A 27578-nucleotide genomic window follows, 5' to 3' on the forward strand; every position below is an offset into this window, starting at 1 on the left:
GGTAAAAAACCCAGCAGCACAACAGTTCTCGTTATCCTCCTCTTACACTCTTCAGCAGAACAGAACTGCGCTAAGATCTCATTGGGAGAATTCCCAAGAAAAAGACAAAAAGAAATACAAACCTTAACAGAAAGAAAAAGATCTAATCACCAAATCTAGAATGGAGGGGGGGGAATAAAAAAAAAAGGTGTTTAGGGAAAAAGCTTATTTGGTACCCTATTGAGAAATAACTGTGTCATGTTCAAAGAATAATGACTTAATGAGACCATCTGAACACTGAAGAAACATTAGTAAACAAAACTATCTTCAGGGACTAACCCTTACTTTAAAAGTAGGTTCTTGACAACCCAGTCTACATACCAACTGCATCACTCTCTTAACACACACTTCTACCAACCTCCCTCCAAGGCATATTTATTTACATTTCCTCTCATTGTGGTACCTTCATATGAGAAATCTAATTATCATTGTTTTCCCAACAGGAAAGAATTTGTAAAATCTAATTCTCATGTAGTTTGGACCAGCAACGCAGGACACAATAAAAAATTGCATTAAAATGTTGAACAGCCAGAATTTGATTGCATTCTATGTTGGCAAGGCTTCTGTAGATGGTGTCTGTCTCAGTAGACACAGATGGTTATAACATCTGCTTGGAATGTGTTCATAAGAGGTTATTTTCTACTGCATATCCTAGTCAGTAGATGATAAGTTGCAAAAGACCTGCTGGATCATAGAAGTGCATCCCAATGCAAATTAAGAAAGTAACTGTCAATAGTACTGACTTCAATAAAGAAAAATTAAAAGCATTATTTGTTGCGGTTTTCTTATTTTTCAGATGGGCAAAATACCACCCACATTGCTGATTCATATGGTATCATCAGACAGCAGTGCACAGGAAGCTCTACAGGAAGACCACAAAAGATGATGAGTGTCCAAAAGGGGGCAGATAGGCAGAAACATACCAGTAAAAGCATACACACCCCACTGGAATCAGGAAACAGCAGAGCTAGTGAAGGAGAGCTTCATTCAGTCCTTAATAATTAGCTCCTCTACTAGATCTACTAGCTCCTCCTCCTAGATCTACTTCTTTAAAATGTAGGTTTCTTTTCTGCAACACAGATGAGGAAAAGTTACATAGTTTTTCACAGGAGGGAGTTGGTGTTTAAAACATTTTGCAGTGCAGGAATGAATACTTCACTATGGCAAGGGCAGCCAGTGCAAGTCACTGTTTATCACAAAGACACGTGCTACAAGGCTGTACTGCCATGCCCCTGTCTGATTAGGATGGTTTTATTTATAAATACTGCCCTGCAGAAGAATTTTTTGTTTGCAATGAGGCTTTTCACAATGAGTCTAATAATAATTTGTTCTTCTGGTCAGTGGCACTAGAACTACACACAGATGAAATTCCAGAAATTCCAAGACTCAGCAGAGAACTGCTGACAGGTGTTTACATTCTTCTGGAAGAGCAAGAAGACTTGGGTTGCAAGCAGTGAATGAACTATACACAACACTGCTCTTACTACACAGAATCTAAAAGAACAAGCTTCTAAAAACTAACAAGCTTACACAAAGACATACTCTCTCTCTAGATCGCAAAAGTCTCCTTAGAAACTTCCTGACCATATTTGAGAAACCACCTGCAGAGTCTATGCTCTTCCTTGCAGAAATACCTCACTTATTTTCATTGTGCAGGCTCTTCTAAAACATCTCAGATCTGTCCATTCATGCATTACTCAGTTTCTTATACATATCCTTATACAGCTTCCCTTATGAGCAAGTTTCAATCAGACAAGTAACTCCAACTTCTTTAATACAAATCCATTTTATACTACATATACTACAGCACATACATGCACTACTCAAACATTCTTCATGTCTTTTAGTAATGTCTCACTCCAATACCAACAGCTGCTTCAAAAAAGAAAGTACTTAAGCTAATTTCTTCCCCAAATTGCTACTGCAAAATTGAATTATAAATCCTTGGAATATTTCTGAAAAATGCCACCACATTTCATTATGCCCTGTGCTCTTCTTTTTATTTGCTGACTACTGTCTGTGAAGAACTTATAATATCCGGTATGATTTTGCACTGTTTTGAGTAGCTTTATTTTCAATCCTTCATTTTTACTCTTTCAACTTTTCAAAGGTCAAGGTAGTATTTAAAAGTTCTAGTAACAAAGAAAATAAAAGAAAGAAAAGGAGGAAAAAAATAACTAAAAAAACCCCATAAAGGTCTAGGTTTATGAGGAAAAGTAATTAAAACTTTACTGCAAAAGATTTCAGCTTTCAAGAAGTCTTTTTGTGACTGAGTTTGAATGAAAGCAGCTTTAAAAAAAATGCATAGGGTCAAAGGAATCCTGTAAAAATGTACATTAGGAGTTTCTCAAAACCATTCTGTCCCAGAAATCAGAGTTTTATCTTTTGACATGGGGGAAGGCAAAAAATCCTACCCTCTCAGAGCTTAAAGTTGCACAAGATTCTTCCTATTTGATTGTGATGGGTGCCTTTAGAAAGTGCATTTAGCTTTCAGAGGCTGGTACAACTAAGTATTTTGGCTTTAGTTTTATTCTCAAATGATATTTGTACATACGCTGTAATGGCTTAAGACACAGAAATATGGTTTTTCATGGAGTATCATCTTGAACTGATACCCTTAACAAAAGAAACCCAGTTAAAAACAAAAGCAACAAAAAAAAAATCTGCCAATCCAAACTATATATTATTTTTCAGTACTGAAAAAGTACACCGGTAATTAATACTACCTTTGCATCTATACTCACTTCAAAAGCAGTATTTTAGTAAAATGCAGGAAAGTGCTATATATCAGAAAAATTCTTAACATTCTTACCTGGGCCACAAATCCTGTTTCTGCACAACTACAAGTTGTCAGTGTAGTGTGAGAGAATACTTAGTGAATCCTGTAGGTGTAAAAACTACTGACTGTTTCCCTACTCAGCAGATTTCTGCTTTAAATGATCCTTGAAGCATTTAAATAAGTAATGGCTGCTACTGTGTTTCTCCACATCCCCAAGTCTTCTTCATGCTCCAGTGATAGGCAATTACCTTCTCATCCAACCTGTACAACTGGCAGCATTTTGTTTACGGCTGAAAAAAATAGCTAGATAAAGACAGGAGACCAAATGCAAAGAACATCTTCACACATCAAGTGCACTCATCTACCTCCTGTACACACAAGAACACATACAGAAAGCTTAAGTTCTTAAACTTAAACCAGCGGTCACAGTTTGCCAAACAAAAAATAGCCAAAAATAGAGCATCTCCAAACACAAATTACTCCAAACTAGCAAAATAAGTCACATGCAAACTACTATTATAATGTATCTACAAACTGGCTTAGAAGTTTAATAACTAAAAAATAAGCCAAATTTTAACTCTGGGTGATAGATCACATCACGAAAAATGTAAAGTCATCATCATGAAACAACCTTAATTAACAAGGAAAAACTTTAATCATAACAACTCTTCCACAGTATCACCTGCCTCATCCAAGCACCCACAAACTCTTATACATGATAGGAACTAAGGCCATGGAGAGACATGTGAGAGTTAGAAAAATGTTAGGAAGGATTAAAAGCAACTCTTGGTTGTTACTACCCCTCCAACCCAATATTAAGCTCCCTTTTGCCATGCTTGAGACTGTTCACAGAAATAACTTGCCCACAATAAATTATTTTCCTACCTACCCAGTATCTTAAGTCCACCATAACACTAAAAAAAGGACAGTCAAGATCTATACACTTTTTTTTGCCAAAGCTAAAAGATGCAACCACAGCCCTGATTGTTATAAAGGTATTAGAAAAAACATTAACACATAACGCAACTGATGTCATGCTTAGATTTGCCTTTGCCAACCTCCTCTTCCAGAAGCAAAACACTGCACTCTTGCCTCATGCCTCACCTGTATGCAATCACCCAAAGTGAATACAATGTCGACATGGGCCCACAGTCTGAAAACAAGCAGGCATGTGACTGGATTGATGAAGGCTGAATATGTATCAACTCCTCCTGTGCAGACTTTATACCAACTTTAATCAGAGAGAGAAAAAGAGCAAAATAACCTTTCAGAAAAAGTAAAGAATGGATGTGATGGAAGGAATTATGTGAATACCTCTACCAGGCAATACATCTTATAATACAAAACAAATTACACTTGAGAAAAAAAAAGGGGGGGGTGTGCTACGTTTTTTTAAAACAACACTTTCGCTTAACATGAATTAGTATATTTTCTAAGCTGAAGCTGAATTTTATTTTAAGAAAAAGAATTATTGCATCTCAGATGCTGTAACTTTTACCACACAGGAAGTGCAAACTGAACAGACTGACAAAACATGCAGAAAACTTTGGTCCATTTTAGCTGAAGTTTTCTTAATCCATTGCAGCAAACCTTATTTCAAGCAACTTTTGCATATTACTAGAAATCAACAATGAAGACATGAGATTTCAATAACTTTTAGTCATTCTACATAAATATAACTAGAACATAACTGGGTCTGAGTTCCCCAGAAAAGTTTGCTGTGGGAAGGAAATATTTTCGTAGATTCAGAGGAAAATATAACAAAAATACTGCAATCTGAAATTACTTCAGAAATAAATGCTGGATAACCTTAGCATGTCTCCTGTAAAAACGAATGAAATAATAAGGAAGCTATTACTGTTAAATATTTTCTTCTAGGAAATACTTGTAAATGTCTATATTTATATATTTTCTGTATAAAATTATATTGTATAAATACCTGTATTTACACAACTGTTATTAACTATGGAGAAAGTCAGAACCATTCCAAAAATACACTAAACTCCTATTACACACAAAAGTTGCGCTGAGTGTATTTTACATCTTCATTGTCAAGACATGCTCACCTGAGCATTTCCTTTCAGACACACAATATGCTCTTCAAGCAAAACTAACTAACAAACATTTGGAACAAAACTGTCAGAAAAAAAGGAAACCTAAAATACTAGTGGAACAATACTGTCAGAAAAAAAGGAAACCTAAAATACTAGAAGCCTGTTTTCCTGTATTTATGGTCCTTTGTCCAGTTTATGATCACAAAATCCACAGGAATCCACTAGCATTATTACCACCCATTTGTTCTCCACACTAGCAGAAACATTAAAATGGTGGAAAGATAAAACAGATCATGGCCCACATGAGTGTTTTTGTATGAGACTTACCACTTCCCATTAACAAAGAGCAGTTAAACACTTAAAATGTTGTATTTAAAAAAATTAAAGAGCTTCATTTAAAATAAAATATAAAAGGAGGAAGGAAGAAATCTTACTGTTCTGCAAAAAGAGTAGCTAAAATTTAGTTTTCACATTTATGCTAAACTGCAAACTAAGACAGTTTCCTCATTTCATATTGGTGAAACTACCTATTATTTTACTGGGGAAAGGAAGAGAGTTCATTTATCTGTTTATTTTAAATGACAATAGTCTCAGCTCTTTGTGGAAATACTCAACCGTGTTTGTCTAGCTTACTTCTGATACACAATCGTTTTTTCCCCACACTTGGAAAAATTTCTAAAACTCACACTTCTGCTGGGGTGAAGTATGAAACAGCAGTTAAGCAGAATACAAGAGAGGAAACAAGCAACTTGCAAATTCACAGGAGCAATCCAGACAAATGCAAGAGACCTCTGCTCTAAACAGAGAACAAACAAATGAATTAAGTGAACTGGCAGAAAGAGGACAGGATGTAAATCACTACAGGTACGGCGTTTGGGGTTTTTTTTTTTTAGATTTTATGCAAATGTAAAGGAGAAGAAAGAAAACAGCAGAAAGCAGGAAAAATGGTAAGGCCACAGTTAATTAGAGACCTGCTGAGGCCAAACGTACATAAGACTGGAGAGGTGGCAGACAGAAAGGCAAGGCATGAGAAGAGTAAATGATGGAGACTGACAAAAAGACAAGACAGACAGCTGGTGAGAAGCTGGGATCTAGTTAGGATTGTTGAAGTGCTCATGAAGGGCTCTTGATGAAGTTCTCAGGAGGAAATTTTTCACGGCTTTACTGGAGCCCCTAAAGCTCACTGGTCAATGTTTTCACAGGAGGAAACATGGCTATCAAGGAGACAGGTTTTACCTCACATTATGGCTCCTGAAAAGAACACGCTATCCTCAGTTGCTGTATCTCAATACATCTTGTTAGAAGACAGTGGTATTTTAAATCTAGCTATACTCTCTTGCATGTTGGCTGGCTCTGCAGTGATCTATTTCTTGCCAAAATAATGCATCTGGAACTTCCTGGTATTAGAAGCATTTAACTCTTTAATCTCTTTTTCTTGTAACCTTCGTTAAGCCCCCTGTTCCAGGTTTTGAGATGCTGCAGAATACTGCTTATGCAGATGACACCATTCAGGTTTCTCCATCTGCTTGAAGAGCTGCTTGATTATCCCTGCTCCAAACTAGTACTTTGTTTCACCATCCCAAGAACATCATTCTTGCTTTAAAAAAAACCTAAACAAACCAGCAAAACCTAAAAGCATATCTCGCTAAAAGGCCAGCAATTCCTCTTATTCTGCATCGTTTGACACTCAATAACCCTCTCAGTGTTTGCACACTGCTGTTCTGGATTCAGTCCTTCATACTCTTCATATATTAGGTGAGGTATCTGCAGAAGGCTCTTTCTTCCAATCTAGGTTTGTTCAGTATCAAATTTCACCCAAGGGATCCAGAACACTAATACCCTCAACTGCTCTTCCAAGATAAAAATTTATACAGGCTCACTCCATACCTGCTCCTGTTGTCCTGCTTCTGTCTGTATTTTTATTTATTTGCTCCAGTGGATTTGTCTGACTTATTACAAACGAGCTAACAAGGTAAACATGGACTTGAAGATAATGCCAGTAAGATTTTGGACTCTGAAAGCATTTCCCATATCTGCTTATTTTTACTGCAAAATATTCCCCAAAGGAAACAGGCATAAATACAGAAACAAGTTCCACAGAAAGCGATCTTAGAAACTTAACAGCAGATGTCTATTGTACAATAAAACTAGCTTTTATGTTTTCAGCCTCTTTAAAAACTTTCTTTTAGCCTTTTCTATTACCGTTACTCACATCAGTTATCTTGTTATGAATATTTAAGAAGTCTCACAGGAAATTATGGGCATGGGATTCAAGTAAGATTTCCTGCCTGTAATCACCATGGAGTGACACCTTCCTGATACTGTTGCTCGCTAGAGCAGAGAGGCGACTGTCTTTTGGAAGTTACACTGAAAGGGAACAGTCTGGGGCAACAGTGGAAGTCAGTGTTTAGTACAGTAATAATTTATTTGTTTAGTATAGTAATAGATTAGGGGGGGGGGGGGGGGCAGGGGGAAGCCACCCATGTGTACTCCCCACCTTCAGCAATATGGGACATGGGGAAAAAAAAAAAGGATAGAAAAGGAGAAATGGACACTACATTATCTTAAGGAAAGGCTTCTAAGCCATTCTGAAGAACACTGAAGATGTGAGAATTTAGAAGATTAAAATGAACAGTCTTATTTCAGTATTTGAAAGGAATGACAGAAGCATGGATACACAGTTCAGCTTTCCAAAAAGACAAATTATAAAAAACATAAACCTGTATTTTAGGTTTTTTTAAAATGTGCATTCGGATTACCTGTGGTTGCACATGAGTTAGCACTGTACACTCACAAAATTCTGCAAAACCAGACAAATTTGAGAATTGCTTGTAAACATTTTTATAAAAACTAAGGCTTTCCCGTATTTCATAAAATACTTCTTACCCTAAAATTCAAGAGCCACATGAAAACTTAACAACTTCTCGTTAAAAAAAAAGTAACGGAAGCACAAGAACATTTACCCGAAAGGAAACTAAAACCCAGTCCATAAGCCACCATTTCCTATGACAAATTCCTAAGAGAAGAGATCACCCTCACCCATTATCTTAAACCTCAGTAGAGCTCATATTCTGAAGTTTAACACAAAAAAGAAATGTCTTTCATGTTATAATGCTCTATCATCGGTTCTGAGATACTGCATTCTAAACACTATAGTTACACTTCTCAGTTGACTTTCACTACACTGACAATAAATCTTTCAGAACAGCCTAGATTATTATAATATAGGACAACACATTTCAGTCTTTGCCTCTTTGCTTATGTTGGTGACTGTGAAGCCAACATATTCCACAAGAACTTGCTAAACTTCAAACTTGCCTCTTGCTACAGTGATTATATTAAAACAACCCCAACTAAATGTGATATTGTACACCACACAGATTGCAACTAGCCTACTTAACTATTTTTTTTCTATGACAGCAGTTCAAATTCCATAGCAGAGATTTGAAACACACCGATTTTAATAACTCCTAGTTAAAGGCAAGAAAATTGGTACAGTAAGAAAAAAAACATTTCAACAGTAGCCCTTAAGAGTATCGCAGAACATGAAGAATTTGACTAAAGCAGCCACTCTTCTTTAGGCCCAGCCACATCAATACCAGCCTGAACTGCAGTTTTCTAAACTATTGTGCAAAAAACAACTACTGTGCTAAAAATATGCTGTTACTCAAACTTCGAAATATTCTCTCCAGAGATAGGACTTCCTGATAGGAGATTCAAATTAATAGGAAGTGCCCTTCCTGTGTTTTCTAGACTGCTAGGCTAATGAGTTTGTTTTCAACTGCCTTTAAAAAAAAGGAGCACATTAACCAATTGATTGGTGTTCACTGCTTTAAAGTGACCTTGTACACAAAGCACAAATGTAGCAGGCCACAATCTTCTCTATTCTGGTGTGATGTTGCAGCAAGTTTGGTTTCCCATGTATTTTAGAAGGAATTTGTACAGGAATTGCCTTGAGACCCTGTCAGCTGGTGATTCCATTTTGCTCTGCCTGTAGCCCTATTATAAACTGATGGGAATGCTTGTGAAGGTGCTGAGCACAAAGACAGACTTCTACCTTTAGGAAAGTGATTTCTATGTAGACAAAGTGAACAGCTCTGGCCATGCGTATACATATGTATGAAAACCTAACCAACTCACTGCACACTGCAACTATATAAAAACAGTATATAAATTCAGCACTCATAGTAACTATGGAAAACTATAGAACACACACTCCATAGTATAATACAAGGAAAAAAATGCCCGGTTTATGATTAGGACTTCCAGATCCTATGGCAAAGTGCCAATCAGTACCAATTTTGAAGAAAAATGATTGTGCTTCACCATCAACTGACTTTTCAGGTCATTATGCTATATGCTTTGAGCACAGCAAAAACATGGAGCCAAAAGCCTGAAATACACATAGAAAAGCAGTTTTCTTTTTAATACTAATTACACATTTTATTTTGATTCATGAGGGATGAGGGGAAACTAGACAGCTCCAGTATGCAGTCAGACTAGGAAGTTCAACAGTCTCTTTTACCAATTAGGACAATTTTTTCAATTTTTTTCCATGTACACAAAAAACCCCACCCACCAATACAAAAGGTTAACAATATGGATTTTAACCTACAGGATCCTCCTGACTTCCCACTGCATAAATCCAGGCTCCTACAAGACTCTGGCTGTTGTAACATTACATCACCAACAAAGGGATGATCAACTGCAATGACTCTGGCAGATGCAAATTGGGAAAGAACTCTTCTTTAACCTGGTAATAAGCTTTATCTTTCCTACTTCTAAATTAAATATCTTAAAACACATACAGCAGTTCAATTCCAATAATTAAACTTCATAAATGTAGACACAAAAGATTTTCATCTTAATACAAGTTTATTTCATCCTGTCTTCCCCAGTTAATGGCAGCTTACTTCTTTACCATAGATGTCCTTGCTCTTTAATAGTTTCTGATATTTAAAAAAAATATTGGAGTAAAAGAACTTTTGAGTAATCTATTAGAGAAAGTATTATTTCCATCCAGAATTACTGAATTGTTGTATTCATCCAGGATTACTAAATTATCATTACTCTTCCACAATCTTGAAAGAAAGGTAAGCTCTCCACTTGTGAGAGATCTTAAACCCCCCATCTGACAACGTTACTGATACTGGCTCAACAGTAAAAATCACAGCAAGTTCTCAGGAACTGTTATCAAAGTTGTTCCACTCCTGTGACAAGAAGTGGGAGATATAGCTATGTAATCCTGTGCCTTACCATGTATTCAAGTAAATATTACACATTTTGCTCTCCTTCTTGGAATGTTTAAATTATTTTCCTTACCTTTCTTTTAAAATGTAAATACAAAAAAAAAAAAACAAACCCCAAAACATTGCAAAGAAGTCAGGCTAGTCGGAGATGAACCTTCCAAACATTTCAAATGTATTTTGTCCTTTTAAATTTCAATAACAGCATCATTCTTAGAGGAATCTAACTGTTCTAAGGTCTTGCTTCAAGAATTTTATTTCCCAATATGTTCACACACAAACAGGTATACCCACCTATTTTTCTAATAATTTGAATTTTTTCCACACGTAATGTTAATGGCAAACCTTAAGCAGTAAGGTTCTCCCACAGATCAGATGAATGGTTTAACTGTGCTCTGGCCAAAGCATGGCCTGGCAGGAAAAGACAAGGGGTAACTGAAGTCACAGTCAAATAGCAGCCTGCCATTAAACCTCTGCCCTGTGACAAAACCCCTCAGGCATCTTGTTAAGAGCAGCTCTCTCTTGTTAAAAGCAGCAACTTTGTGTTGTCAAAGTAGCAAAAAGGGCAGAGAGCTAGCTAAAGACAGGACTGAAGATGCCCTTTTCTTCTAAGCTTTGAGTATAATTTGTGTGATGTAATTTTTTTAGAGACCTTCAGTAGGTTTCCTAAAATAAAAAGAAGAAAAGCTTCAGCTTCAAAAATAAACAAAAATCTCACCTTGTTATGTTCATACTTGTATGGGATTTTGAGGGTATCCATGGCTCTGATCATGGCCTGCATTGCTGTAAATATATTCTGGTACACCAGTTTTGTAAAGCCCCTTTTGTCTTCATCAGAGTAACCTGATCCATGAATGATTCTCATCTGCTTGATAAACGTGCTTTTGCCACTCTCTCCTGTGCCTGCAAGACAAGTAAGAAGGACACGCTTTAGCCAATGGATACAAACATGACTTTTTTTGCACAGTGCTGACAGCTTGTTTAGTGCAGGGTTGAACAGTGCCAAGGGCTGTTTGCAAGGTAACTACAAGGACCGGTTCAGTGTCTAACAGCAGCATCAGTAGCAACTGAAGAACCACTGAATTAAAACTTGTATTTTGATTTAATAACTAAATTACTGAATAAAACTAAACTCAAAAATATACGTATATGACTGCATATTTAAAAACTTCCATTATTGAAGGTGTAACTGTCCAAAACATCTAACTTCAGGTAATCACTATGAGATGTTTTATCACAAAAATTCAGGAAGAAAGAAAAAACTTCAAATTCCTTGGCCAACCTTCAGGACATTATGATAGGACGTGTACAACCAATAGATATGTTTGTGTTTTGGTCTGGTTTTTTAGTGGTTTTCTTTTTAAAAGCAAGTAGTGTAACAATTTCAGCCCTGCAAACCTTAACCTCAGAATCACGTGATATGCCTTAATTAAAATTTGGTTCATATCCATTAATGGGCAGTCATTCCTTCCTTCCTTTAAATTTCTTCCCATCTTTGTATTAAAACTAGTTTGTTAATAAGCATTTCTGACTATTTGTGAATGTAAAGTTAAGATCTTGTTGGAAATTTCACACAGGATACATCTCACAAGATTTTTCCTTTGCTCCAATTCAGTGAGCTCATCCTCTGTGACTAGAAGATCTTACCTATATTATTCCTTTGCTTGCTTAAGAGGAGTTGAAATTTAGAATGAGCAGTTGCACAGCCACACAAACCCTGCATTCACTCAGCAATTCAGCCCTGCAGGAAACAAACGCATGCACCAGAGTGCATTGCTCAGTGCTTGCTGTGCTTTTCTACCCTTCAGACTGGGTTTTATTTTAATAATTTCTGTAAAGCTTTCATGCCTTATACCATAATACTCATGTCCCAAGATGAAGGCAGCCTCATGCCCTTTTACCTAATGTTTTAGGTATCTTATCAGAGAAGTGTGCTTCACAGCAGTGCAGTGCAAGGTGAAAGGAGCGACCCATAACCATTTCAGCGATACCACACTCGGCAAAAATCTAAGCTGGAAGCCTCTAAAAGCTTTTGTCTTTACCACAAGCATCATTTTGAAATCTTCAGTCCCATTTCCCGCACACATAAAACAAACTTCTAACATAAGCCTTCCTTACATACACATTCCCAGAAAATCAAGCACACTGTTACATACCAATCAATTTTACTTTCTCTGGGGAGAAAGCGATTATTATTGCAATGAAGAATGTGCTCTCATGCTGAAACGTGAGACCAAGCCTGCTTGACCCTCTGCCATCACAGGGATCCTCAGCCTGTGCTGTGGTCAGGGGTGCAGCCCTAGGTGCACAAGCCACCTCTGCAGGGCACTGCCTAGCCACCGGGCTCAACTTGCCACACACAACATGACAAATTCATGCTAACCAGGCACAGATCTTTGTGGAAAGGGTGATACAGTACAGACCATCCTGGGTCAATGAAATCTGTCTCTCTTCCAGTTCACCACAATCAGAGGTAAGATCTTTACACTTCTGCAATCCACCAGTGTGCCAACCTACCAAACTTTCCTTAAGACTGTAGAAAATTACAAGCCTTGACAATACAGAACTATTACACTGTCAAAAATAATTCAGGCTACCTTTAAGACCACCAGAGTTTTTCTCTTTTTCTGAAACCTATGAAACAGTCATGTCCTTATATATGAAGTGCTATACCACACATTTTTTAGCAACTCTGTAATATTGTTCAGCTTTTCTGCAAGTTATGTCACACATTTAATACAAAAATATGAACAACATGAACCTATAAAGCACAGAATGGTATATGACACGTCTTTTTGACACAATTAACTCTTTTACTAAAGATACTGCTTTAACGCATAAAGCAATCATTTCCACCAAACACCTCTGAATCAGTGGAATACAAAGTGACTTCCAGTTTTGGTCCTGACGCTTCCCTACTAGGGAATCCAGATTCCTTCCAAATCCCCAAATGCAAATTTAGCATCAAGATAGGAAGAACACATTTGGATTATCTGCTATGTTTTAAAGACAAAAGCTTATAATTCTTTTAAATCTTTACTGGGAGTGTAGGTAGCAATTGATACCACACATGATAATCACACGCAAGAAAACACGGTGTAAAGCAATCTGATCATGTTAGAAGACAGTATTTCAGATTATTTACACCTTGAAAGTGAGTCTACAAAAACTGCAGTAGGTAGGAAAACAAAATTAAAATCCAAAGGAGAATCTAAAACTTAAGTCTGCATCTTATTCAGCTTTGTGGTTCTGTAATTGGGTGTTACCATACTAAGACTGTCAGCCAAAGACCAGTAACAAAATTATACTTGGAGATCTAAAGATATAGATACACACACTGTAATTTAATGTATTTTTTCAATACATATGTATATGAAAAATATATACTGTATATACATATAAAGTATGTATAACTACCCATACATATATGAAAATGGTACATCTCTCTCTTTTTTAAAGCCATCTCAAAGTTTCCTTCAGTCTGCCCCACGTCAACACTTAAAACTACGTGCCTGCCCAAAGACTAATTTTCTGGTTAAGCCCACAGCAACAGTGAGAAATTTCTAGTCCTCCTTAACTGCATGGTGTGTCACATGCACAGGGGGCACAGCCTAAAAACTATCCTGTTGAAAAAGGATTGAAAAAGGAAATAATGTAAAATTTACAGCACAAAATTCACAAAACCAGGATAAAAGAATATGAATGACACAAGAATATTAAAATTTACAGGGCTGCCCAAAAATTACCAAGAAGTGAAAATGTTCATTTTCAGCACAACATGCAGGAACTCACAAAAACTTCACATTGATAGTTCCTCTTAGATTGTTATGATCAAGGGCAGAAAGTAAATATTTTTATATTGTTGCTGACAAGGAAAGTATACAAAGAAATTTCAAGTATGGCTTTTTTTTTTTTTTTTTTAAACAGTGGCATCAAATCTTTCAGAAAAAAAAATCCTGTTTATGTGAAAACTGCGTTATAACGACAGAACACCACTTAGAGGTATGATTTGTTCACATACTTCTCCCTAAACTAAAATAACTGGAAAGAAAACAAGCAATGTTATTTACTATCAGAGAAACAGGGGAGAATTTGGCATAATGAATTACCAGGGTTTAGCTAAGCAAAGCTGCCAACATTACAGCATTATTCTTGGTGGGGATGGGATTTTAAACTATCACTGTTACAGCACTAAGTCAAACCTAGATTTTATTATTTCAATGTATTTTTTGGCTTTTAAAATTCCATAACTGGCATTACAAGATCAAGATGTTGACTGATACAACACCAACCGTGCTTTCTACAGCCTCATCCATTACAGAACAAGTTAAGAAATACAACCTGGTAATACATGCCTAAAATTTTCCCTATCACCATAATAAACAAAAAGAACACTGGGTAACAGGCTGAACAGGACTCCTGAGTTGGCCTGTTTCACCTGGTAAAAAGAAGAAAATCTGGAAGAGGATAAAAAGAAATCTACATGTCCCGAGAGGTTCTGAATACCTTACAGTTTCTGATAACCACTCTTTCTACCACCCTCATCTCAGGAATACCTCTAGCTGACGTAAGGAGAAAGCAAAGGTGAAATGGTAACAGAGTGGATCAGCACAATGGACCAAGAGGGATGAAACTATAGTGAAATCAATCTTCTGCTGGCACATGTAAATTAGTCCAAGACTTTTATCAGTTCTCTGAAGCCAGACAAGTAATACCTTCTTGCTTGTCAGAAGACAGCTGAAGTCCACACAAAATACCTTATCTCAAGATAATGATAAAAATAAAAATACCACCACCCTCCTTCTTCATCTTTTAAAAACAGTGACTTTCCAAAAAGGATCTCATGATCCTAATATAACCCTTGGGTGGCACTTCACAGAGAAGTCAATGGTGTGAATGGAAAAAAAATAACTTCCTGGTTTCAAGCACACACTATGGTTGGTTATCTGACATTTTTCAAATTTCTTTCCAGATTAAAAATAACCCAAGTGATGAATGAAAGAATTAACTGTATTCTAAAAACAGCAAAGAACTCTCACAAATAATAATGAATTCCCATTCACGTGCAGCACAGAAGATTATCAAAACTTTTAGAACCTTAGCATCTTACTACCTGGAAAACCTCTGAAGACCTTCCCAAAAATTTTTTCTTCAAATGGTAATAGCAACAAATACCATCATCAAGAATTTTACAACCAGAGATCTGGAAGTCCCCCTAGCAGTAATATCTCCAAAAGCAGAACCAGGAAGGAAGCCAGGTTGCTTAAATGCAGCAGTAATCCCTTAACTTGCATGCTGGCACACACATACATACATACATACCGTGCATAATTTGTTGTATTATTACTGTTATTCCTGATGCACAGCCTGCAAAACTGAAACTACAAAATATTGAAACACACATTCTTTGTCCTGTGAAACTTACAGTGAAACTTAAAACCTGGTTAATTTTAAATAGATGACAATACAGATACTAGCAGAGTGGCTTCAAAACTCATGTGTGGCTGACAAGGAAGACATAGGAGACTAATTCAAAAACAAGACTAGAAGCCCTGGCTGACATACTTTTCTTTCACATGAGTGTGCAACACATACCTGTACTTATTTTCATGTTTCTCTGCATTGTAATTTAAATAAATCCAAAGTATCGTATCTTCAGTGATAAATACCAGTCTTGTTTTAAAACTAAATTAAAGATGCAGCTCTTTAAGCAAAATCCACACTGGCATCTGTTAAGAAAAGAAATGCTGCTAAACTATGCCTGACTCTGTTTTTATTCCTAAGTTTGATCTATGAAAGGGGTGGGGGGTGGGGGGGGCGAAGCGGTATTATTTTATTATTTGAATTGTCATATTTAAACTAGATAGAAAATGACATTCTTAATATGTAAGAGAAAAAAAAAAGCCATAAAAATCCACTACCCTGTTAGTCACTGTCCACGTATATTTACTAAGAACTGTTAAATCAACAGTGTGTACATTAGCAGAAGGCAGGCTTGTAGGTTGGGACTTGGTAGCAGAAAGAAGCCTAGAGGTACATGGAAAGAGTGGAGTCAACATGCTGCGCAGCCTGCGCACAGCCTGACACTTCTATGGGCTGACCATTTTTCTACTTTGACTATTACTATACCTACACTGTTTCATCAAGCATTTACACAGAAACAGCAGACTGCTGTGCAGTGCTTCACAGATTTAAAGAGAAGTGCAGAAATCAACCTCATCAGGTATCAAGTAGCAGAGTAAGTCCTGTGAGGAGTAAGAGCTAAACCAGTAATAGGTGACACCAGATCAAAAATATTTTATTTCAACTATAAAGTTATATTTCACTTGGAATAAAGTTTTATGTCCTCTCTGCTAGTACTAATTCAGCTATAGAGAAAACACAAAATACGGTTTCTTTTGTTGCTGTTCCAGTGGTGGAATGCAGCAGGATCACATTTCTGCTGAAACTGAGTATGGCCCTATATGAAAACATGAAAACAGCCGAATTCAGGCCTTGGACTGAACTGGCTTTGTCGGTGCCAAAATATCCAAACCATATTACAGAATGCATGAGATCATCCTGGGAGCTGAAGCAAAGGAGCCAGTCTGTCCCACCACTTGGAACAGAAGTTTTCAGGCTTGCAGCTGAAGGCCACTGTCAGGAGGGATGTCAGGCTGGTAAGAGTCTGCAGGAGAACTCCTCAAGGTGGATGCAAAGATCCCCAGCTCACCCCATAACACCCGCATGTTCTGGATGCAAGTTCTGGAGCAGAACTAGAGTATTTCTTCTCCATCAAAAGAAGGCAGCGAGGCTAGTGAAACAAGCAGGGTCCTAAACAAACAGCTCTGTCCATCTGATGTGATCAAGCACCTACACAGACAAGTTCCTCATCATGATGCCTCACAAACGGACTATCTGTAGATAGATAAATAGGACAAATCTCTAGAGCCTTGACCATCACCTCTGTCAACAGTGGACACAACTCAAGAGTTGTCCATCAGCTTCAAGCTGGTACAGCTATTGCCTAGCACTCCTTTCTAACTGAGGACTCCCAGTACTCCATGCAACTTTTTCTCCATTGCTAAAAAAATATTACCTCCATGACATACTGTATCTCTGTATCACATCTGTTACTTAAGTACCAACCTATACCTGCAACCATTTTATACAATTATAAATCTACTTTTGGAATTTACCATGTTCAGCATCTTGGTCATAAAAACTGAGGTATAACACCACAGAATTTAAATGATGAGTCATCCAGAGCTGTGAGTAGAATTTCTATGAGGAAACATTATAAGCCCTGATAATTAATATAGTAGGCCTATTTATATTTTCCATAAAATGAACAGTAGAACCATGGTATCTTCCTTCTGTGATTATCAAACACCTTAATTAATGTTAATAGATTACACATCACAAGTCATTTGATGTCAGGAAACATTTTCGGTGGTGTTTCAGTCAGACCAATGGGAAAGCCTATAGAACAGGAAAGCATCTGAATTTTCAAGCAAGGTAACGTAACAAGCCAGAAAGGGAGCTAAGGTCTCCTGACATCTGTTCCTACACCAACAGCACACCACTTTGAATTTATGTTAAAAGCTGAATAGAATAACTACAAAAAGTCAAGTTAGGAGAGAACTCAAGGGATGGCCTTTGAGATTTAACAAAGCACAGGTTTAAATTAAGAGCCAATAATAAAAAATGTGGGAGAGGTGTACATACTGTTCTATTGCCAAGTGTTTGCTCCACTGACAGAATCTTTTTCATTTAAAATCACTACATAATCACCTTCTTAATGATTTTGTTCACAATCCACATCTGCATATTCCACTTGCTTTCAAAAAAGGAAGCATATAATAATTTTGCCATTCACTAAATTAGCTCCTCTGTATCACTTCAGTGATTTATAAACATCTAGTTAAGATGACTATAAATATTCTATGAAAGAAAATACAGTTCATGAATGACTCGTCTAACAACAAAAAGAGCCTGGCAAGGTAAGTAAAGATTCCTTCCAAAGAAAGCCAAAGAAAGGACAAGTAGAATTTTATGAATATAGCTCAGTAAGTGGAGAATTACATCAAGTAAGTTACATGAAACATCTACATCAATCTAGAGTGAATTGTTTCAAGAACAGTCTTGAATGTCCTAAAAGTTTATGAAAAACTAAGCATGTTATCCATTACAAAGTATTACTACAGCTATCACATCTTTTCCTTACCTAGACTATAAAAACTGTATCAACCATCTTTAAGAATTACTTTTCCCCTCTCATTTACTATGATATGTATAAATATCATATTGTACTCATGAACTTCTCTGCAGCAGATTGTGGGAGCTGAATTCTCTCACTTCCTTAAAAAAGGGAAAGAAAATGTTCCATTATGTATACAGTTAGTCTGAATGCTTCCTAGGGCAAAGAAATCCTCTTACAAATTTAATCTGGTTGTGTTTGAGCAGATAATAACTGTCGCTCTGGTACAGCCATTAAACTCAAAGAAATAAAATTAATACTTATCCTCACTATACCACTGACACAATTAAAACAGTTCAAGTGACTACTAAAAGCCTAAGAAAGACACTGAGTTGCCAATAATTGGGAAGATAGAATTAAAATCTAAAATTCAGCTGATGTTCTGCAGCTTCTTAAATGAGTATTAATTCAAGCTTTTTACTGAAACAGAACCTTTCGAACTCCTTTACAAGAAATCCAGTTAATCAAACATAGCCTTGTGCCAGATGATCAAAACTACACTGTATTACTATGCAGCCAGGCACAACTCCATCACTGAAAGTCAGCATCTTCCTCTCTCCACCTTCAATTCTGAAAAAAAGAAACCCAAAACCCAACCGCCGCAAAAAAACCAACCCAAAAGCCAAACCACTATAAAACAAAACACACAGCCCCCCCCCCCCAAAAAAAAACCCAAAACACCGCCACCAACCCCCCCCAAAAAATACCCCACCCAACAAAGCAGAAGAATGGCCTTATCTTTTAAGCTATAATCAGATAATTTTCACAATTCTAGAGCTATCTTCTTATGGTTTGGGTATAATTTAGAGGCAAGAAAGCCAGAGAAGATATAAACTCCCTGCCTTTACAGAGGAAAAGTAACTCCTCAAGACTTCACAGAGCCCTGTGAATGGGTTCAGAGGAGGACAGGACCACACCCTGCGTGACCTTCTCCTCCCTCCTCTTGAAAGGATTACACTGAAAAACTAGGGACTCCCTGAAGAGAAACTCTTTGGGAGCAACTTCAACAAATTCTGCCTATAAGAGCTCACCCGTGCAGAAAAAGTGCCACAAACTATGTTTCACCCACAAAAGTATTTTCTTTATGCTGCTCACAACTCTACCTTACAGCAAACTGTTGAAAACCAGTCCACTGCATGCTGCTCTTCCATAGAAAAAGTATGAACAAAACAAGAAGTGAACACCAGCATTAGTGAAAAATGGTACAATGCAAATTCTTACCTTCCTTGCACAAAGGAAAGACCAAATCTGTCTTCAGAAACTTGTGCATAATTAAAAATGGGGTTTTATATCCACATGAGGGCAGAATATAGCATTAGAAAGAAGATTCACTTAAATAGACTCCAAGGCATAAACATGTTGAAGTTTGTGCTGCTCACTGTTCCCAAAGATGTGTGGTTTTCACCCAAGTGACAAGCCTGATACAAAAATCCAGGTAGATAAACCAATATCCTCTTCACCCAACCTTTTGTTTTCTCTTATTTTAATACATGACTTCTTTGAAGAGATCAGTATCATATACAGCCACCTGTAAGCCAACACATAGATCTTCTGTAAGCTATTCATTAATAGAAAATTGCAGTAATATGCTGACCACCACCTGAGATCCTGTGAAAACTACTATTTGGATCAAAACCGGGATTGGGGTTAAATCTCTTAACTTTCTTTCATATTCTACCTATGGTCCTTCACCTGTGCATAGAAAGTGGCCTGAAAACACTGGGGTTTGCAATGATCCATATAACTCCACATGCCCTGCAGGTTTCCAGGAGCTGTATTTCAGTATGAGACTTAGTTTCTCCACATCGCAGGATAAGGCTTGAGTTAGCTCTAATATTAAGGAAGACAGTAATAAAAAATGTAGAAGGAAGAACTCTTGCCATTAAGTAAGCCTATCTAATAAAAATTTTTTAAATGAAGTTGGGAAAAAATACAACCATGTTAAAAAACCAAAAGTTTACCAGTTCTTTAATACTCAATATCTCAAATCTAAGATAATTTTTTTTTTGGGGGGGGGGGGGGGGAGGATTTAATTGCAAAACAGTGTTATCAAAAGCATCAAGATGGTTTGATGTTAAATAATTTCAATATTATCAATGTATTATAAAAATCTGTAATTACATATTTTACTAGCGTTGCATTTTCTATTGTTACACGTATTTATAAAGAAATCATAGCATCTGCTCTTCCAGCTGATGTTCCAGAAGGCTTCAAGTACTTCATTTAAGGTAATTCATTGTTCAAATTCCTTTCAAATCTCTTTCATTTTCTGTTACTCGGAGGATTAACAGACATAATTTCTAATCCTTGCAACGCTGAGAGACACCATTTCAGGGACAGTATAAACCATTTTTCTTTGATTATTTAAAAGCAAGGATAAATACTGTTAGCATTCAAAATTGTAACATTGTGCCTTTGATTTTACTATGGGAGGGAGTAGATACCCTTACTACTTAAAAAAAGTAGTACCTTCATCTTTAGAAAAAATTATCTTCATGTCTAAGATACAGCAACAGAGTTTTTTGTTGGTCCCCCTGCCCTGGGCTAACATTCTTCTACCCAAATGAAAATGCCATTATTATAAATGGGAAAGGAGAATCTGGACCTCTTTGACATTTTCTATTCTCAAACATAATTACGTGCGAGAACATCTCCACAAACAATAGCCGTATTTACCATACACACAAAGCCTTACACTTTGCATGTTCTGCTTTCATGAGGTGTAGTTCGAATTTTTGTGTTCTACTTTCTAATTTATGTTTTAAAGAAGTACTGTAACAGCTGGAAAGCATATCTGATGTATATTTTTGTGTCCATTGAAAATGCTGATAAAAAATAGTATGTTATTTGATAAATTTTTAACAGTATGTTCACACCAACCAAGTCAAAAGCATGAAAACCCTTTCCATAGTTTTATTTTTAAATAATATTTAGCCTATTTAATGTTTGTGAGCTCTATTTTGAGCCTGACATAAACTTTTGACCTACCGCTCATACAAAAGGGCTCTATCCAGGAGCTGAAAGGATACAGTAAAGCATTTTGTTTCTTAGAATGTGAAAATACTTGAAAATTAATTGTTTTGCTATACCAGAACTAGTATAAATGTATCCTTACTGAAAATAAAAGTCATAAGAATAGCAGCACTTTCGTTATGATGCAATATTTATGTCAAGTAAAACTTCTGATATTACTAAATATTGCTACCTTATATTAAAGACTAGGAACTGCAAGTGCTTCTTGGCATTTTTGTACATTTTTTCCTCACAAATGGCCAGACAGTGCTTCCACTAATTGTATTCACCCAGATTCTGGGCTATAGCCTAGATATGATGGAGCATTCCTTCCAGGGTGGAAAAAAACAAATAAATGAAAAAACCCTATCTTTGGTTTTCAGCCTTCTTCTATGTTCCTCATTTATGCCAAAGAAAGAATATTTTCATATGGATTTAGATGATTAAAAAATAAAAAAGAAAAGCAGATTTTGCTGGTTCTTCTAGAAGGGGAAGAAGAGTTAAGAGTATTTTTTTCCATGAAACTCTTTCAGGTCTCTCTGTGTTACGTACTCCTGAGGAAGACACTCAAGCTGTCCTCTCAGCCTCTTCTGCTCCTGCATTTTTGTTGTTCATGCTTCAGAGCACTCTACATTATCTGTGCTAATAAGATAATGTGACAGCTGTTTCTGAACACATAATTAGACAAGAGTCAACTTACTAGTATCATTATCAAACTTACATTAGAAACATAATGGAACTATATATCAAATGTCAGTATGCAGATACCTGTCGGACAGTTTCCCTGGTCCATTCACTCAGCCAGCACAGAAGGATGCTTTCAAGCCTCAAATACACCCCTAGCACTAAAATGATAAAGTAATTCTACTTCAGTCCAACTACAAACAAACAAGCACAAACAAATGCAGGGTCTTGCAAGCAGAACCCTGCACTGACTGCAGTGAGGAATCTGCATGATTTTTAAAATAATATACCTTACAACATGTATTACACATTGTGTATCTTCCCTGGTTTCCAAAGAAAACACAAGTTGAGAGCACCATAAAGGCAATACTGTCTTAATGTTGTAAGGTAACTGTGAAGTTTTACAGTAAGTATTTTTGCCTCATATTTAACTTTTTCCCTCACGCCAGTGTGAAGGGGGTGCCTCCACACTTGTCCTGGTTTCAGCTGGGACACAGTTAATTTCCACTTAGCAGCTGGCACAGCACCGTGTTTTGGACTTAGTATGAGAATAATACTGATAATACACTGATGGTTTAGTTGTTAAGATGTTGTATTCCTCTCTCTCCCTCTCCTCTTCATTGCAGTTGTTGTTATTATTGCTTTATTTCAATCATTAATCTGTTCTTACCTCAACCCATGGGGGTTTGACCTTTTCCTGATTCTCCTCTCCACCCCACCGCACAGGGAAGGTTAGGGTACTCTGCTGCTGGCTGGGCTTAAACCACGACACTCCTTCCCCAGGGAGACAGAGGTGGCGAGGACAGAAACCCACTCCCACCCAGCGTCAGGCCCACCCACAGGCGCTCCCTGAGGGAGCACCCATCTCACCCCCACACGCCACCTCCCCGGCCCTTCCACCTGCGGCCGGCCGCAGTGTCGCTACAGCCGGTCACTGCATTCAATTCGAGGCCGGGGCGCGGGGGCGGGTCTAGGCCGCACATCAAGAACAAAGAAACCTCCTACCGGAAAGCTGAACAGGGCCGGCACGTAACCGCCGCTGGGGGAGCAGGGAAGAGGCAAGCTGCGGGGCCGGAGAGCAAGGCCAGCGCAGGTAGCGCCTTCCGATCCGCAGCCATAAGGCGGCCTGGGAAGCGCCTTGGCGGGCGGGCTGCCCCCCCGCCCCCGGTGGCGCCTCCCGGCAGCCGCCTTCAGCCTGGGAGCTTCTCAGAGGATACTAAGCAAGGTTGAGAGATGCTCTGTCCCCGAAAGACCCGTCCCTGACAACACGCAGCGTCCCCCCATCCCTTCTGTCCCAGGACACACGCAGAATCCTGCGGAGCTGACAGCCCGTGGTAAGGAGCTCTGGCACGGCAACAATACAGTAAGAACACACTACTCCACTTTTATTTTCACCCCTCAAATAATCTGAGAGGTTCAGGTGTTGGATGTACGTTCCCCGTGTTCTCTCGTGGGCAGTGTTCCTCACAGCCCTCTCTGTTTCTCGGCAGGCGCACAGCAGCGAAACCCAGGCTGGCTCCAAGGCCAAGAGCGTTACAAATCCACTAAGAGGGAAGCACAGTGCCAGATATTGTGGCACGTTTCCTGCAGCTTACGGTCAATCGTCCTTAACTCGAGAGCACTTTTTAACTGCTACTTTCCCTGGAGAGAATCACTTGCTACTTATTTTTTGCCGTCCTCTTGCAATTCACGTCTTCTCAGCCACTGCAAGGAGCTGTACGCTAATTAAGCAGCTCCTCCAAAATGAAGCTAGCTGCTCTGCACGCATTTTCCCCCTGCAAGGAGCACGGACCAGAGCCAGCCAGCTCATTAGCTGCACAGGAGCGACACAACTGCTGTTATTACTGAAACTCAGGGAAGACAGCCCACGTCTGATTTCAACCCTTTCAAATCTAGCAAGATTTGAATAAAATTAATAAAAGAAACACTGAACAAATTCATGATATAATCATGTTCCTTGCTTATTTTAATGTAAATATATCTATGTGCATACATTCATGTGCATACACATACACACACAGAGTGATGAAGACTCGATAAGACACAAATATACCACTGACTCTCCAAATTTTAGAAATCAGGTCAAGGGTAATACCACCAAAGAACAATTTTATAATTAAAAAAATTATAATTAGATTATCCACAGGAAAAAAAAATCCCTGGTTTTTATTAAGAAAAAAATAGAAAGTAAATTGAATAGCTAAGTTCTGAGAGGACATCCTTGTTAGCCTTATACACTACACCACAGAGGTATTTTCATGCTAAGTACACGATTACAGAAACGCAACGTTCTTTTCAGATGCAGCATTTGCTCATGAAAATAACTAAAAAGTTGAAAAATTTTAAGCTTGGGGGAAGTGAAGGATGAAAGCTACTACTGGGTCACTAAGAACATGGTATGAGAAGATATCAGGGACAAGTGGGCTGACTTTACTGGTCAAAGCATCCAGTCACCTCATTTTGCATATGCATTTTTCACAGCGCAGTGTTCTAGACTAGCATGCCAGGCCATTTAAAGCATTGCTTTCCGACGGCTGAAGAGAAACATGTTAATGTTCTGCTTCTCCAGCAAAGAAGTCAGGAGGCAGCACAGTGGAGCACCACGCTGCTGCACAGACAGCACGCACTGCTCGTGCCCCTTCAGGGGGATCAGCTTGACCCCAGTTCCGATGCCACTGACCTGCTCAGTTGAGCTACTTCAGCAGCTCAAAGGAAAGCAGTTCCCAGCCGCATCTCAGACAAGTCAAAACTGACAGCTTGAAGACTCGTGCGTTCTCTTCAAGGAAAACTGCGAATTCTCTTTATGATTACCTTGTTATAGGCTGAAGTTACATATTTATTAAGATGTGATTATATAACTTTGTAGATACCAGATTACCTCCTCTGAAAGTTTTTAGAATTTTTTTGCATGTTTATTTACTTTGCGCACACACATAAAATAGCAACCAAGAATGGCTACATTAATAAATAACTGCTTTCTAATTATATAGGTAATAAAAATCATAAGATATTATCAAACACAATGGAAATTGTCGATAACCCATGTGCCTTTCTGGCTCTCAGAAAAAGTATCTGTTTGCTGGATACTTTCACAGTATTTACAAGCAATCTTAAGAAATGCATGAACTAGATGTGTTTTGACTTACAGCTACTGTTTTACTCAAACATCATCAACTCTAGCCAATAACATGTACTACCGAGATGTGGCTATGTACCTTAGAAAAAGCCACCTCCTTTCTCTGTTAGTGTCTCTTCATAGCTCTGACCTCTCCTGAAATGACACGTGGCTTCCTGTTTAATGGAAGTCTGGAATGCTGCTGGCATAGAAGTTATTGGCATTCTAAATCCTGGTTCACCACTGCATCTGAGAGAAAGTTCTACATTCACTTAACTCCCTAGCTAATAAAGTTTTCTATGGTGCTGGGTTTTTGTTTTACAGGAGTTAATGTAATTCTGCTTCTCATAAGTTATACCTGCATCTAGTTTCACAGATGTTACCCTGAATGTATTTCTAGCCATTTTCAGTGCTATGGAGCAAGATACTCAAGAGCATGTTTATGCTGAGAATCTGTTCCTATTATGATTCTGTACACCAAACTATATACAAATTTAATGGTCATGGCAAAGAACCATAATGCAATTGCAGCTCACACACAGGGGTGAGGCAGGGTCGGGGTGGGTGGGGGGCTGTAGGATGTCTAGTTTCTGTTAGCTGTGTTTTTCCCTCTATAGAGGAAACTTCCGGGAAGTAAACATTTATTTCACACATCATTCCTTCGCACAATAGTCAAAAGTATTCCGGTCCAAATTTTTAGTTTATGTTTTAGGCTATTAAAATGTTATCCACAAAAGTCAACATTCTTTATAACTTTTTTGTATTATAATTCCAGTTCAGCTTAAAAAAACAACTGAACAACCAAGCACCCATCCAGCACAAACCACAGAGTTAACCATCCAAAGCTAAACAAGGATTTACTTCCAACAACCACAATGGCATGATACTGAAAGGTGACTATATTTGGCACCTGCGTATTTATTTCTACTTTTGCATCGCTCTATTTATACTCTTGCAGTAAAAACACAGTAACAAAAAAAAAAACCCTAGCTTATTTAGAGTTACACTAGACCTGCAACTGTAAGGAGCCTCTGCGCATGAAGATGTGGAGAAAATGTCTGATCTGAAATTCTGACAGTTTTCAAGCTAAAAATTAGAAAACTTTTTTTGATAAACTGTAGTCTTTAATTCCCTTTTATATAAATTGGACTGTCTAAAACTATGCCATGGAAAACTCAGGGAAATGCAACGCGAGTTACTAAATATGTTTTCTTCTTTGTCAGGCTTGTTTTAGGAAGAAGGGAGGGAGGGCGGAAGGAAGGGAGGAAGGAAGGGAGGAAGTTACAGATAATAGCTTACAATGATTGAAAAATAGCCTAGACCATTTAGATGTATAAAAAACCAGCGTAACACCACTGTTGCCCTAAAGGCCTTCTATCTTCTATAAGGAGTTCATTTTATGGAGGGTACAAATGTTGATAATGCTAATGTTTTTCAAAACAGGGTAAAGTATTGAAACAAACACCGTTTTCTCCACTAACTTTACAGTTTTTGACCAGCAGACCCCTCCATACTGTTTTCAGTATCATTCTACAGAATTTGCCACATCACCACCAAAGACAGAGATGTCGCTGCCAGTGACTGCATTTCCTTCGGACAGTTCTCACAGACCCACCAGCAGCTGTTCTACCTCTCCCTGCAGGTCTCTGCACTGTGCAAGCCAGGAGAGGAGAGCTACATGTGGAAGAAACAACCTCTGCCTGTGACACCACAGGGAGAGCAGCCAGCCAGCTCCCCCCAGCATAGGCATGACTTGGTCCTTAGTGAGGGAGTATGAGGAAGGAGTCCCTCTTCCACTGAGCAGAAGCAGGGAAGAGAGTTCCCTACAAAGCTCATAGCACAAAAATTATTTCTGGAGCATTTTAAGCTCTCTCCCAAGCCTTCAAGCATAGACACACATAAGCAGAACACAGAGCCGTTTGGCTGCTGCCACACTGGTGAGCGAGAGGTGACTGAACGAGGATTAGGATGCCACTCTCAACAGCAGCAGTGGCCAACCCTATTCCACGCTGTGCAACATTTTTGTTTTCTAGAAAGATGGGAAGTGGAACACAATGCAACAGGCAGGGCCAGGTAATCCTGAACTATCCTCCTTTTTCCTCCAGCTTCCTTCCTTTCCACTTAGCTGACCTCAGCTGTCTCATCTGTTATACTGAAGAAATGGAAGAAAAAGCCCAGCTGCTCCAACACCACAGCCCCATAGACCTGAACACTGCTGGAAGCCTTTGCACGTTAGTAACAAATTAACCACCGCACCCTCCCAGGTAAGTACACAGAAGCTGCTGAATCATGAGTGCACATCCAGTATAATCAACACCTTACACTATTAGCAGTTACCTCCTTAAAAATGTTTGCTATGAAGAAGCTGCAGTTTATTTTCTCTTTTAACATGACCTACAAAAACATGGAA

The 27578-nt window shown here is 38.1% G+C and overlaps 1 protein-coding gene across 1 annotated transcript in view; it reads right to left on the minus strand.

The window, feature by feature from the left end:
- The window catches only part of LOC102046812 (guanine nucleotide-binding protein G(q) subunit alpha), a 136243-nt gene that overhangs the window by 80955 nt on the left and 27710 nt on the right, over positions 1-27578 (minus strand). Inside the window, exon 2 of the mRNA XM_055699108.1 lies at positions 10837-11021. Coding sequence (XP_055555083.1) covers positions 10837-11021 — 185 coding nt within the window. The remainder of the gene's footprint in view (positions 1-10836; positions 11022-27578) is intronic.

The sequence above is a fragment of the Falco cherrug genome, chromosome Z (assembly GCF_023634085.1).
Source record: "Falco cherrug isolate bFalChe1 chromosome Z, bFalChe1.pri, whole genome shotgun sequence".
Lineage (NCBI taxonomy): Eukaryota > Metazoa > Chordata > Aves > Falconiformes > Falconidae > Falco > Falco cherrug.